The following is a 14,794-nucleotide window of genomic DNA, read 5'->3' on the forward strand; positions in this document are numbered from 1 at the left end:
CAAAGAGGTGAAAAATCTATACACTGAAAACTATAGAAACCTAATGAAAGAAATTGAAAAAGACACAAAAAAAATGGAAAAAGATTCCATGCTCCTGGATAGGAAGAACAAATATTGTTAAAATGTCGATACTACCCAAAGCAATCTACATAGTCAATGCAATCCCTATCATAATAACACCAGCATTTTTCACGGAGCTAGAACAAACAATCCTAAAATTTGTACGGAACAAGAAAAGACCCTGAATAGCCAAAGCAATCTTGAAAAAGAAAACCAAAGCAGGAGGCATCACAATCCCAGACTTCAAGCTATACTACAAAGCTGTAATTATCAAGACAGTATGGGACTGGTACAAGAACGGACTCTCAGATCAGTGGAACTGAATAGAGAACCCAGAAATGGACCCACAAACATATGGCCAGCAGGAAAGACAAAGCAGGAAACAATATCCAATGGAATAAAGACAGTCTCTTCAGCAAGTGGTGCTGGGAAAACTGGACAGCGACATGCAGAAAAATGAACCTGGACCACTTTCTTACCCCATACGCAAAATAAAGTCAAAATGGATGAAAGACCTAAATGTAAGACAGGAAGCCACCAAAATCCTCGAGGAGAAAGCAGGCAAAAACCTCTTTGATCTTGGCCACAGCAACTTCTTACTCAACATGTCTCCAGAGGCAAGGGAAACAAAAGCAAAACTGAACTATTGGGACCTCATCAAAATAAAAAGCTTCTGCACAGAGAAGGAAACAATCAGCAAAACTAAAAGGCAACCAACAGAATGGGAGAAGATATTTTCAAATGACATATCAGATAAAGGGCTAGTATCCAAAATCTATAAAGACTTAACAAACTCAACACCCAGAAAACAAGTAATCCAGTGAAGAAATGGGCAAAAGATAGGAATAGACACTTCTCCAAAGAAGACATCCAGATGGCCAACCGACACATGAAAAACTGCTCAGCTTCACTCATGATCAGGGAAATACAAATCAAAACCACAATGAGATACCACCTTACACCTGTCAGAATGGCTCGCATTAACAACTCAGGCAACAGCAGATGTTGGTGAGGATGTGGAGAAAGAGGATCTCTTTTGCATTGTTGGTGGGAATGTGAGCTGGTGCAGCCACTCTGGAAAACAGTATGGAGGTTCCTCAAAAAATTAAAAATAGAACTACCCTGTGACCCAACAATTGCATTACTAGGTATTTATCCAAGGGATACAGGTATGCTGTTTTGAAGGGGGGCATGCACCCCAATGTTTATAGCAGCACTATCAACAGTAGCCAAAGTATGGAAAGAGCCCAAATGTCCATCGATGGATGAATGGATAAAGAAGATGTGGTATATATATACAATGGAGTATTACTCGGCAACCAAAAGAATGAAATCTTGCCATTTGCAACTACGTGGATGGAACTAGAGGGTATTATGCTAAGTGAAATTAGTCAGAGAAAGAAAAATATCATATGACTTCACTCATATGGGGACTTTAAGACACAGAACAGATGAACAAAAGGGAAGGGAAGCAAAAATAATATAAAAACAGGGAGGAGGACAACATAAGAGACTCTTAAATATGGAGAACAAACAGAGAGTTACTGGAGGGGTTGTGGGAGACGGGATGGGCTAAGTGGGTAAGGAATCTACTCCTGAAATCATTATTGTACTATATCCTAACTAACTTGGATGTAAATTAAAAAAAGAAAAAAAAAGAAATTGAACAATTTATCACAGCAATGAAAACAAAGTACTTAGCACTAAAGCTAACAATTATGTATAAGATTTGTGTACTGAAAAGTAAAAGATGTTGAGGAAAATCATAGACAACCCAAATAAACAGAGAGAAATACTATTTGTGGACTGAAAGATTTAAGACTATAAAAAGGTCAGTTGTCCCCAAATTAATCTATATATGTTAAACGATAATCCCATTAATAATCCCAGTTAAAATCCTTATAGCATTTTCTATAGAAATCAATAAACCTATTCTAAAATTTATATGGAAAGTATAAGGAATTAGAATAACCAACATAATGCTGAAAAAGAAGAAGAAAAATTGGAGGACTAGTATGTCCTGATTTCCAAACATACTGAAAAGCTACAATAGCGTAGTACTGGCAGAAAAGTGATTTTAAAGACTAATGGAACAAAAAAGAGACTCCAAAAATAGACCCACATATATATGGCCACTTTATTTTCAACAACATTTTCAAGTTATTTCCATGGATAAAGGGTAGCCTTTTCAATGAATGGTGCTGAACAATTGGACATCCACTTGCAAAATAATGAAGTTCAACCCATAATTTGCACAGTAAGCAAAAATTAAGTCAAAATGTATCACAAACCTAAGTGTAAAATCCAACATTATAAATCTTCCAGAAGAAAACATACGATAAAATCTTTGTAATCTTTGAGTGGACAAAAATTTCTTAGGACACAAAAATCATGAATTACAAAAAAAAATTGGTAAATCAAACATCATCATAATAAAAATGTGTCTGCACTTTAAGAGAGACTGTTAAAAAGCATAGAGTAGCTGACTGGGAAGAAACTATTTGCAAAACATATCGATAAAGCACTTGTATCCAGGATATAAAGAACTCTCACAGCTCAACAGTAAGAAACGACTCCATTTTTTAAATGGGCAAAATGAACAGCCTCTTCCCCAAAGAAGATATACAAATGACCGATAAACCTATGAAAAGATGTTCAACATCATTAGTCATGAGGGAAATGCAAGTTAAAACCACACTGAGACGTGCTGAGAAGGATGTTGAGCACCTGGAACTTGATACTGCTTTGGTGAGAACACAAAAAGGCACCACCATTTTAGAGAACAGTTCGGCAATTTCCTTTAAATTTAAACATACGCTTACTGTATGATCCACTATTACTACTCCAAGGTATTTATCCAAGAGAAATTAAAGCTCCAAAAGTTCCAAAAAGGTTTCTATGAATATTTATTCATAGAATAAACATTTTTAAATGAGGACATACTAGTCCTCCAATTTTTTTCTTCTTTTTCAGCATTCTGTTGGTTATCCTCATTCCTTATACTTTCCCTATAAATTTTAGAATAAGCTTTATTGATATAACTAAAAACAGGAAAGCAACTCATGTTCAACAGCTGGTGAGTGGCTGAACAAGTTGTGTGCATCATCAATGTAGTGGAATACTATTCAGCAATGAAAACAAACAAAGGAACAAATGACTTCTATTGCAACAACGTCTCAAAAGCTTGATGCTATGTCAAAGAAGCAAGACACAAAAGACTATGTACTGTTCCATTCCATTCTGGAAAAGGTGAGATACTAGAAGGCAGAAATTAGACAATGACTGTCAGAGGCTGGGATGGAAAGTGGACTGACTCTAAAGAGGCATGAGGGAACTTTTGGGGATGATGGAAATAACTTTATATCTTGAATGTGATGACAGTTACCTGACTGTATAAGTTTCTCAAAACTCAAAGAACTGTGCAACTGTGTATGTTTTACTCTGTGCAAATTATGTCTCTATAAACCTGACTTTAAAAAAAGCAAGTGTAGATTCAAACCTAAGAATATATAATTACCAGCAGGAACTTTTCAGGCATTAATCCTTACCATAGCCCTGCGTGATCACTAGGTCTCACTATCTTCATTTTATAGAAAGGAAGCTGAGACTTGGACTTAGAAGAGTTAAATAATTTCCTAAGAGTAGACAAATAATAAAATGGAGAGGTACGATGCAAAACTATATAAAATACAAAAAGAAATTGTGAAGCTAAATTGAAAATATATGTCCCAGTGTTATCCAGAGGGAAGGAAAACAGAGAACTGGCCAGGGCAGTTCATAAATTGGATATACCACTTGCAAATAACAGACTTGGCCAGTGACAGCAATCCACAGTTATTCTATTTGCATTGCATTTCCCGAATTGAACATTCCACTTCCTCACCCAAAACATTACTATGTCTTGAGAAAGATACATAAGCCTAGAATACATGTCATGAACTACTAAAATGAATGAGGAAATGAATGGACTTTTAATACACAGTTAAATCTTTTAAAGTTAATACTGTTTCCTTCTAGAAACTGGAGACAGAATATTATTGAAGGCTATAAAATCATAAAGTACACATTGGATCAGCACCAATGAGCCAGAAAATTGTTCACCAAATCCTGGTTAAAATATCAGTGTCCCTTGAAGCTTGAATGGTTTCAAAATGAAAAGAAGTCTGTATTGTTTTTTTGTTATAGGATATAATCTTATATCACAGAATAGGCAACTGGGGCAAACTTGACTTGGGTATAGCTTCCCACCTACTTCTTGTATGGCCTCAGTTTCTTCACCTGAAAAATAGGAATAATTACACTTTCCTTGCCTGGCTGTTTTTGAAATGGGAACTAATGAGCAGTTCTGGATAGATTTTAGGGGCTCAGTAAATTATAACTAGAGTATCGTTGTTGGTAGCAATAATTATTATTTTCTGCTGTTAGGTAGTAGCCTGCTTTGGAAACATGACTTCATGCAATGTGTATTCTTGTATTACTTCATGAAAATTTGAGTATAAACGCATCACACATGGCCGTTAAGGAAGTACAGATGTTTTAGTACTTTCTGACCTTTCAAGACATTGCTACTGGTAGCAACTATCTCTCAGTCATCTTTCAGAGACGCTATTATGCCTTACCTGAGCCTGAGGATGATAAAGATCTGGCCCCGAATGGCATTTCTTCTTATAAGCCCATGTGTTTTTTATCAGTGACAAGTTCAGCGGCATTGAACTTTTAAAATTTATTTTCAAACTTGCCAGTCTTTTTGAATCAAGAGTCATCAACCTGCAATTCAGAGCAGACCATTTTTATTTTGTGATTCACATTTGTAACTCCTGTTTGTTTTCATTCAGTCTTTGTGAATTAACACACAGGGCATCTCTCTCCCTCAGGGGACCTATGAGCCCTTTGTTTACCTCAGTTTCCCTTAGTTGCAGCTGCTCCAGAGGATGAAGGCCTTTCCCTTTGAGGTTCACCAGGATTCCCCAAACAGGATGAGCATGACCCTCTCAAACGTACCCTCCAAGTAGGGTGAAAATCTTTCCGGTTGTCTTCCTCTGCTGTGCCAACAAATAGTGACAGAATCTCAATTTAACGTTCATAGGTTTGGCCTAAATTCTTGTGCCTTTTAAATTACTTTGTCATACTAATCTGGATAGCAAGCCATGCTGACTTCTCTCAAAGGCTGATGGTTTAATTCCACTACAATAATTGGGTTTTTCTTTTTATTATGAACACATTATCTCTTACAGAGAATGAACATTGGTTTACGGGCATTCTTAGTAATAGCCGATAGCTTGCAGCAGAAAGACGGTGAACCCCCCATGCCGGTGACAGGAGCTGTTCTCCCTTCAGGAAACACATTGAGAGTGAAGAAAACATATTTGAGTAAAACGCTAACTGAGGAAGAAGCCAAAATGATAGGTGGGTCTCAGAGATGTGTTAGAGGTGGGCCTTGGTAAGCCCTTCTAATGACCAATGGATACTTACCCTCAGTGAGGTACACTGTTAAAACATTTTTATACAAGTAGCTGTAACATTCCAACATTAATTGTTTTGAATGATTCATGCTGTGCTTTGTTTTACTGCCCTTTAAACTTTCTGGAACTTCCTGGTAAACATTTTGCCATTTAAATGTTAGACTTTTATCTACGGTCTTTTCAAACTTCTAATATTGATTATCTACATTTTACAGTAAATTTCTGAGACATCTGTGTCCTTTGGTAGATATCCTGTTTAAAAAGCAACCATATAAATATTCATTTGTTAGTCCATTCATTTTTATACTTCCTTTCCTTCTTTTTTTTTTTTTTTTTTTCAGTAAAATTAGTTAAATCCCTGTTTTAAACATTCCACATCCCACACATGCCAGGTCATATTGTGGGTTTAGCCTACATGAGACTATTGTCTTTTTAATTTAGCTATCTTAATCCAAAGAGGTGATTTTTTTGCATTTGTTTCTTTCTTGTTGAATACTTGAATTTAGAAACCTACAAACTTTGTTAAAATAATTCCTCTGTCAAAGATCTGAGGGAAATTTGAGGAGACTTTTTGCTTCAAATGTTTATCTTTAATTAGGAAATGCTCAAATGAGTTCAGAAAGATTTAATGTATGAAAAATAATCATTAATAATTATTTCATTAAGGTAAAAATTTTAAATGCAAAGCAATTTGCTTTTCATTTGTTTTATATACATAAATATATGAAATGCATATACATGCATGAAATACACATAGGCTACATATATTTGACTTCCACTGTAGAACATTGACACTATATTTAATGAGAACAGTAAAAATACTATAGCTAAAATAGGTTTTACTTCATTTTAAAATTTGTGATGTAAAGCCATTTTTGTTTATTTTACTAAAAAATCTACACATATATTTCAGAGAACAGTAAACTTATTAAAATCCCAACCCCAAATAACAATTATTCTTTATTCACATCATCAGTAATGATGGTGAATTTTCTTGTACTAACCAAAAACATAAAAATTCTAAAGCAAAGCTACCTATTTCCTTTTTATTTTAACTCTTCGGGAAAGCATTTCCCTTTGACGTATGAGAATTCCTATTTATTAAATTTAAGTGATTATTCGGTGAACACCTACCAAGTTCAGGACACTATACCAAGCATTCTACAGAAATTAGATTGAATTAGAATCTGCTTAATGAAGTCATTGACCCATAGATGGTCTTCAGTAAAAACATGTCATGGGGGGGGAACAAACTAGGATCTCATTCCTTGATGGATTTAGTCAAAGATGTAACCATAATGCACATTTTCCAGGAATGTCCTTGTATTACTCCCAAGTACGAAAAGCTGTGGACAACATTTTAAGGCACCTCGATAAAGAAGTGGGAAGGTGTATGATGCTAACGAATGTTCAGATGCTAAACAAAGAACCTGAAGACATGATCACGTGAGTAGAGTGAGGACTAAGTTTTCAGTGAAGGGTTAATTAGCCAAAATGTACCAGCAGAGATTTTTCCCATTTATTCACTATTTTGTTCTCTTCCTAGCATCAGAGTTCTGAGAAGTGCCAAGGATAGTAAAAACGTACCTTGACGATATTTGACTAAGGCTGAAAATAAGGTCAAACCTGAGATTGATCTATTTCAGTTATATTTCGAGTGTCCTTAGGCCAGTAAGTTAGAAACGGGAGGCCAAGACTCTCAGTGGTCCACAAGTTGCTCCCAAGCTAGCTCTGTCACAGCCTGCGTGCCAGAGTGACATCACCAGTTTACAGACATTCCATCTTTATAAATTTCAAATTCACTTGTTTCTAGTGATTGTTCCTGACCCGTGAGCATTCCACGTGCCTAATAGTCTCTGTGCGACCGTGCCATAGAAATACTGAATCTTAGAAGAATAATTTATAGTTGTGAATGTAACTCTTCATTTGAAATCCAATGTGCTCAGCCCAAATCTAAGATGCAGCTTTGTAATTAGAGCTCTGCAGAAGAAACTCATGCAACTTGTATTTGCTGCTTTTGATTCATTATATGGCTATAACTTCACACTTCAAGAAAGTTCAGACTTTGTTGTTGGACTGTGAATTAAATTAGACGTGGCACCTGTGGCGTAAGTTTCCAAAAATATAACCGGGAAAGTTTCCTTTGTTCCTCAGCATTTCCAGTTCCAAACACCACAGTGTGTTGGAAAACTGTTACCTATACAGGGAAATTCATGTTGTGGGTGTGTATTTTTATTGCAATGGCAGGCACCTCAAAAATGAAGTATGACAAAACAAAACAATACATGATAAGACAAAGTAAAACATACAGAATTATTCTAAATACATAGTCGGGAGTATCTAAAGTTAAAATTAAAACCTCCTCCTCGGAGCTCCACTTGAAATCTACGACCATTGCTTGACTCAGCGTGATTCCTTTAGGAACTTTCCTTACGTCGACACAAATATATGCATATATGTATTTGTCGTACAAAAAAATACAATGCATATTATCCTGCAGCTTGCCAGTCATTTGTTTTAAATGATCACGTTGCTTTAGATTTCACCCTAAATGATCGCAAATATTAAAATTGACCAAGATGAATAACATCAAATGTATTGTCTCCAGCTCCGGTTCCAACCTCACAACTGGCCAGATTGTCAACCTTTAACCTCATTAGTACATTCTTTTTTAACATATTGAAGCAATTTTCAATTGATAATGTAGAAGATAAAAGACGTGTTTCTAAAACTTCTGCCATATGGTTGTTTGCCTGAAAAACGGTAAAGAAAAACTTGTAAAGAAAAACTATATTGATAATCAAGAGATCCTAAGATAGGGTCAGGACCAAAATAGTATATTCAAAACCATAAAAAGGTACAGGTTTAAATGTAACTGTAAACATTTTGTTTGTATTTTAACCAATACCTTAAAGTTTTTCTAAGATGATTCTTTACTTTGCCTGTTCAGTCATTACAAGACCCCCAAACAGGGCTGGGAATACTTTCTATGCTACATTTTGAGGCAGATCCTGGAGTAGCAAATAATTCATTGCCACATTTCCAGAAGACAAAGAGAAACACTAGGGAAACATAAGCATTTAGGACAAGGCAGGGAAGGTCCACACCACACTAACAGAAACCATCATTGAGGTTGATATGCAATCCTCCGCTTTGCCACGTTCTGCTTAGGATATGAACTTGAACATTAAGCATTCTATTTGCTCCATTCCCATTCCTCATCCCTTTCGTGGTACATGCTAGAAGACAATAATAATACCCATTAATAAAAATTATGTTATGGGGAGAGGGGGAAGTTCACTTGCTTCCTATAAAAGCCCAGAAAGCAAGGACTGCAGTAGTAGAAGGAAATCATGTACCCATTAGAGTTTCTAATCTGGGCTTCTTTTATCAGCTTGGAGGCCTCGTGGAATCTGCCTTATACTTCAGGCCAGCAGGGTCATCTGTTTTCCAACAGATAGGAAAATAATCCTAGCTGTTGAAAACATCTGGGGAGCAAGCCAGAAGAGCTATTTAAACAACTCACCGTGTTGCCGGTGATCAGGAGCCATCACTAAGCTCTAACTCTGTACAGTTATTGAGGATGGCGCTTGAAGGCTCCTCCTCCCTTCAGTTGATTAAAACCCACTGTGCAATGGCTCCTTCTCCAGTCCTCGTACGAGGAGGACTATGCAGAAAGGACTATGGAAAAGGAGAGAAAACAATCCTATAACTTTCTGCAAAAGCAGAGCACTTGTGAAGTCAACATATTTGTGTTTTATTTGCCACATAAACAGTTTTGTATTCACTCTTGACAGACCTAAACAAAGCCGTGCAAAAGAGTAATGTCACAGAGCAGAATTTCTGTCTGATTGTAGACAGGGCGGATCCTGCCTGCTGCATTTCTGTTCTGACCGCAGTTAATATTCCAAAAGAGAATGACTTTATGCTACTTTGCACTTTCATCGTTGTCTCTGTGTCCTACAATAGCACTAATTTCATGACAGTTTTATATTTATTCTCGGAAGACTGAATTATCAGAATTTAAGTATGTTGTTATATTTTATCACTTAGGTTTTTTGAAGGATTTGATGGGTGGTTGAGTTTTTTCATAAAGGTTATTGGCAAAATATGTGGTTAAGAATCAGTTACCTATTTAAGCGACTCAAAATTGAAATAATTTTTCACAAAATTTAGCGTTCCTTCAGATTTTACAGCAGAATATAGAAGACACTAATTATCTTTAAGCGTTCATATTGTCAAGACAATAAAAAGAGGGAAGGAATCTCCACAGAGGTCAGGCTCATCAGTGTAATTTTACAAATCAGAATTGGATGCACAACCATATAGAATTCAGGAGTTTACCTGACGTTATGAAAGGCTTATTTTTAGAAGCACTTAATTTTTTTTTTTTCAACGTTTATTTTTATTTTTGGGACAGAGAGAGACAGAGCATGAACAGGGGAGGGGCAGAGAGAGAGGGAGACACAGAATCGGAAACAGGCTCCAGGCTCTGAGCCATCAGCCCAGAGCCCGACGCGGGGCTCGAACTCACGGACCGCGAGATCGTGACCTGGCTGAAGTCGGATGCTTAACCGACTGCGCCACCCAGGCGCCCCAACACTTAATTTTTTTTTTTTTTTAATGACAGTGGGGACTCCAGAAGAGAAATATAACTTGCTAGAGAGACAAGCTTCCAGATGTTGTGCTTGTTAGAGGCACTATGCCTTGTACACACTAAAATCCCATTTTTAAATGCTGAATGTAGGAATGAGTGCAGTGTGCTTTTTACACGCTGATGCATTTAGGCATGTTAGCGAATTCAGTGGTTTAAATGCAGTCCACAGGGACCAAACCCCATGGAACCCAACTGAATGGCAGACTCAATGGCAGAATGCTGTTGACGTTGGCATTTGTCCTCTTAGATATATACCTCCAACATTTAAATCTTTCTGAGTTCTCTTAGAACAGGCCAAGCTATAAAGGTCAAAAACTTTTGAGAAAAATGTGCAGTAAATTCCAGGCAGTGATTCAGAAGGCCTGGATTCTAGTCCTTTTCCACAGATTGGATTGATTCTTTTTTTAACTTTTTGTAGCCTCTGAGCCATGTTTGTTTTCAAATTCTAGGGGTGAGAGAAAGCCAAAAATAGATCTTTTCAGGACCTGTGTTGCTGCTATCCCTCGACTCCTTCCTGATGGCATGTCAAAACTTGAACTTATTGACTTGCTGGCTAGGTAAGTGAGAGCTGCAGTGGGTTTATTCGATCCATTTGATTATAATCCTTTGTCATGATTCTTAACGACAACAGCAAAAAGAATGATTATTAAAAAATTGACAGATTTTACTAAATGAGGCATTATTCTGGGTACTATGTATAGGCAAGGGGGAATAAAGAAAGGTTTTTTGCTTTTTTTTCCTCCTATTCAAAGGGCTTCACATCCAAATTAGAAGCAAATACATAAGTACATAAGGTAACCAACTATCCAAGGCCTGAAATTGTGCACATTAATAGCACCTGAAGTGTGACACGTGAGTTCAGTGGGCAGGGGGATTACTGGGGACTAAGGAAGTCAGCAAATCAGTTCTGGGAGAAGGTGAAACTTGACACAGAACCCAGAATGATAAAGAGAGTGACGACAGAAAGGCACAGAGGTAGGCCTGGGGAATGGGGAGGTGGGTCTTCCTGGAGAAGAGTTCATTCAGGGTCTGATTCCCGGTCTGAGGCCCACAGACCCCTCAGGAGCCAAAGTGCTTAGCTAATTTTAGTGCTTCAGAAATCTGCCCCAAACCATACATTTATCACCCTCTCAACATTTGTCCATAAGAATGCTCAGTCCAGCTAGAACCTCAAGTGAATTTGCTTTGAGTGAAATTATGTTGATACCTTTAAATAAGCATAATTTCCACATGTTGATCTGAAGCCCTAGTTGACAGTTATGTGCCTTTAAATTAAAAATCAAAAGTGACGTTACTTAAAAGCAATTTAGAATGTGAAATCATTAGGAACGGGGTGCATGAAGGGAGTGGGATGAGAAGGAACACAAGTCCTCCTTGACTTGAAAAAATAAAGAAAAAGGAATATAGAAGCCAATGATTAAAAGGCATAGAAATAAGACTGGAGTGGTAAATTTTTAGATAATCTTTACTGTTAGCTGAGGAATTTGGACCAATGGAGTTTTAAGTGAGAATAATGTTATAAAAAATATTCGTTTAGTCTGGTTAATCTGATAATGGTGGCACAGAGGAAAGTCCAGAGGAGGATAACAAACACTAACGCTGACTGGGGCGCCTGGGTGGCTCGGTCGGTTAGGTGTCCAACTTCGGCTCAGGTCATGATCTCGCAGCGTGTGGGTTCGGGCCCCGCGTCGGGCTCTGTGCGGACAGCTCGGAGCCTGGAGCCTGCTTCGGATTCTGTGTCTCCCTCTCTCTCTCTGCTCCTCCCCCGCTTGTACTCTCTGTCTCTCAAAAACAAATAAAGTTAACAAAAAATAATTTAACAAATACTAACACTGACTGAATTAAAGATGCATTACGCATGACCCCATTTACCCACATTCACTAGCCCTTGGAGAGCACCCTTCTCATCAATATCCAAGTAAAGTAACCCAAGCCCTCATCCCACATGACTGCAGACCACCGGTGGCTATCCCACAGCTTCAGAGTATCTCCACAGAGCACCATGTTCCTGGTTATTGTGGTCATCACGCCTTCTCCTCTGGAGGGCCAATATGGACTCCTGTTGTTCGCACCTTGCCATCAGTTAATATCTTTTGTAGCCTACTGCCTTCCAACCATAGACAAAACTGCCCCCTTTCCTTCTGCCAGTCACCACTAACACAGGATGGTGCTGGATTGTGAGACTGACTGAAGATCTGTTACTTTGAAAACCACTGTCGCAAGCCCTGGTGCTCATTGGCCAAAGCCATCCACCCTCCTAGCTGGCTTTGGTCACTGCTGCCCGTAACCTCTTCTTTCCTGTAATCAGCAACCTCCACACCACGCGCCCTTCTTTCTTCCATTCCGTGTTTAGGACCTATTTTAGGAAGATTATAACGTTAAAAAAAAAGGTACAGCCTAGGTTTTTGCCGCAGCTTAACAACCAGAATGTGAACAAAGAGCACATTCGTTGGAAGCAGGGAAGCAGTAGAAAGGAAGGAAAAATAAGCTTGGATCAAAGAGGGGCTTCCAGCTCTGGGTAAGAAGATCCAAGGAGGAACAAAGGGTAGAATCCCAAAGAATAATAAGCATGGTGGTTTGGGGATAAGGGAAGCTGAGGAATAAGAGACTCAAATCCTGTTAATATTTGAGTATCCCACGATGATGGCAAAGACTGAGGGTAAAGAAAAGCTCTGAAGCAGGCGCCAGGTGCCAAGGTTACCCCGAAAGGGATGCGAGCAGCCGGTCGGTATGCCAGGGACAGCAGTGGAGGACGTGAGTGAGTAGGAGTCAAGTGTTCACGCAGAGGAGGGGTTGCCGAGCGGAAGGGCTGGATGTGGCAGTGAGATATCAGGGGACAGAGGACCGCTTGTCATGGCCTGTGAGCCAGAGACAAGAGACCACCATCTGAGAGATTTGGAGGAAGCACCAAAAAAATGGGAACGAAATGGAATCACAGGAAAACCCTGGATTTTGCAATCCTGCTTTTGCAATTTTACTAACCATGTGATCTAGACAAATTATTTAACCCCTCGGCTTTTTTGCCTTGGATGAAACTGGAATAATACCGCCTGTCTCATAAGGCCGTTGAGAAGGCTAAATGTCATCGACGAGCGCTTTGGTGCACCCAAGGGAAAATGTGTCAGCAGGGAAAAGGCAGTTTTCAGTTCGATTGAAGCAGAAGGAAAGTTCACTGGTGTCAGTGAAGTTCTAATTGCTGAAGATTACACGCGCTAAGGCCTTTGGAATACAAAGTTTTTGAAATGTCATGCAGCGTTCAGATACACTCTCTGAATCTATTTTGCTGTGACTCTGTGGGGTGGACTCTTACCTCTGGAATCACTCTGATCACTGAATCCAGGGACGCCTGAATTCTGCTGACCATGGTGCCAGGCGTGACAGAAGGGAATTCTCTTAGACACGGTTGGAATGTCAGTGCTATTTATGGTGCGTCATGTTTATTATTACGTACATTCTTACAAAGCCCAAAGCAATGGGTACTGTTTTTATGAGGGGAAAGAGCAAATAAACATTCTTGAGAGTTCAAGTCTTAGAAATCAGGAAGATGACTGGACTTATATGGGAAGCCTGTGAAGAGACCTTTATCATAAACTTTAAAAGAAGCCGGAGGCTATTCTCCTCAAGGGAAGGATAACTTGGAGTGCTCGACCTACACACCGGGTCCTGTTAACCTATGAGAAAATGAGCCCCTTCAGACCTCCTTAAGGGAGGGTCAAGGGACAAAATGAAGAAATTCAATAGCAATAAATGTGGGTTTCACGTCTATAGTTACTTTATTCCCCCATCATCAATCGCATTGGGACTGAGTTGACTCTTGAGACAATATACAGTCTAGTCAGAGAGGTATGGGACCTTTTAGTTCAGATGCTTCGTGGTCGCATCCATGGTACGTTGTTACTGGAGAAAAACTTGCTTTTCTTTAAAACTAGCAAAATAAGACCAACGTTCCTGCCAGTTCCCTGTTCGCCCCTTGACCCGCCCAAGCTCAGTTCCCTGAATAAGGAGTTTCAAGGATATGTCCCATGTGACCGTTCCCAGAGCCCCTTGCCAGCATTTCAGGTAATGACTACATTACCACAGACACTCTAATTTCAGACTAACAGTAGCGTGTTTAGCAGGACAATGGTGTATGGAATGAACCGGCAAACCCCTTTCCCCAAGCTACTACGTTTCTGATTTTATGTGTATCCCTCAGCCCACTTATAATGGCTGTGTGAAGAATCTTTCCAGTTGGGCTCCATGGAAGCCACGCTGGCTGTCCTGACATCATGATAAGATCCCTGGGGAGAATTTCCTTCCTGCACTCACAAAGCCTGCCCTTCCCAGCTGTCTGGGTACCCCTGGGATTCTCCACATAACAGGGGAACTTACTTGTGTCCTTGGCCATGGGCATCATTTTTCTCTTAACTGTTCTCCCAGATGTTTCCTGCTCTGTCCCTTGACCACAGGAAGGACCTTTCCCCCAATGGCATACAGGCTTCTCTCCTCTGTCACTTCCCACAGCATGGCCTATGCACTAAGGGGTTGCTGTTCATGGTCTACCTTTCCCTTCGAATAATTTGTCATAAGGTTGTTAGAATCAAATAATGCATATAAACCACTTCACATAGTGCCT

At 39.0% G+C, this 14,794-nt stretch overlaps 1 protein-coding gene across 8 annotated transcripts in view; it reads left to right on the plus strand.

Annotated features, from left to right (window-relative positions):
• FRY (FRY microtubule binding protein) overlaps window positions 1-14,794 on the plus strand; it is a 345,429-nt gene that overhangs the window by 207,637 nt on the left and 122,998 nt on the right. For all 8 annotated transcript variants that reach the window (XM_032593499.1, XM_030308908.1, XM_032593559.1 and 5 more), the window contains 3 exons: window positions 5,295-5,466; window positions 6,836-6,968; window positions 10,629-10,736. In XM_032593499.1, coding sequence (XP_032449390.1) covers window positions 5,295-5,466; window positions 6,836-6,968; window positions 10,629-10,736 — 413 coding nt within the window. The remainder of the gene's footprint in view (window positions 1-5,294; window positions 5,467-6,835; window positions 6,969-10,628; window positions 10,737-14,794) is intronic.

The sequence above is a fragment of the Lynx canadensis genome, chromosome A1, assembly GCF_007474595.2.
Source record: "Lynx canadensis isolate LIC74 chromosome A1, mLynCan4.pri.v2, whole genome shotgun sequence".
In the NCBI taxonomy this organism is placed as follows: domain Eukaryota; kingdom Metazoa; phylum Chordata; class Mammalia; order Carnivora; family Felidae; genus Lynx; species Lynx canadensis.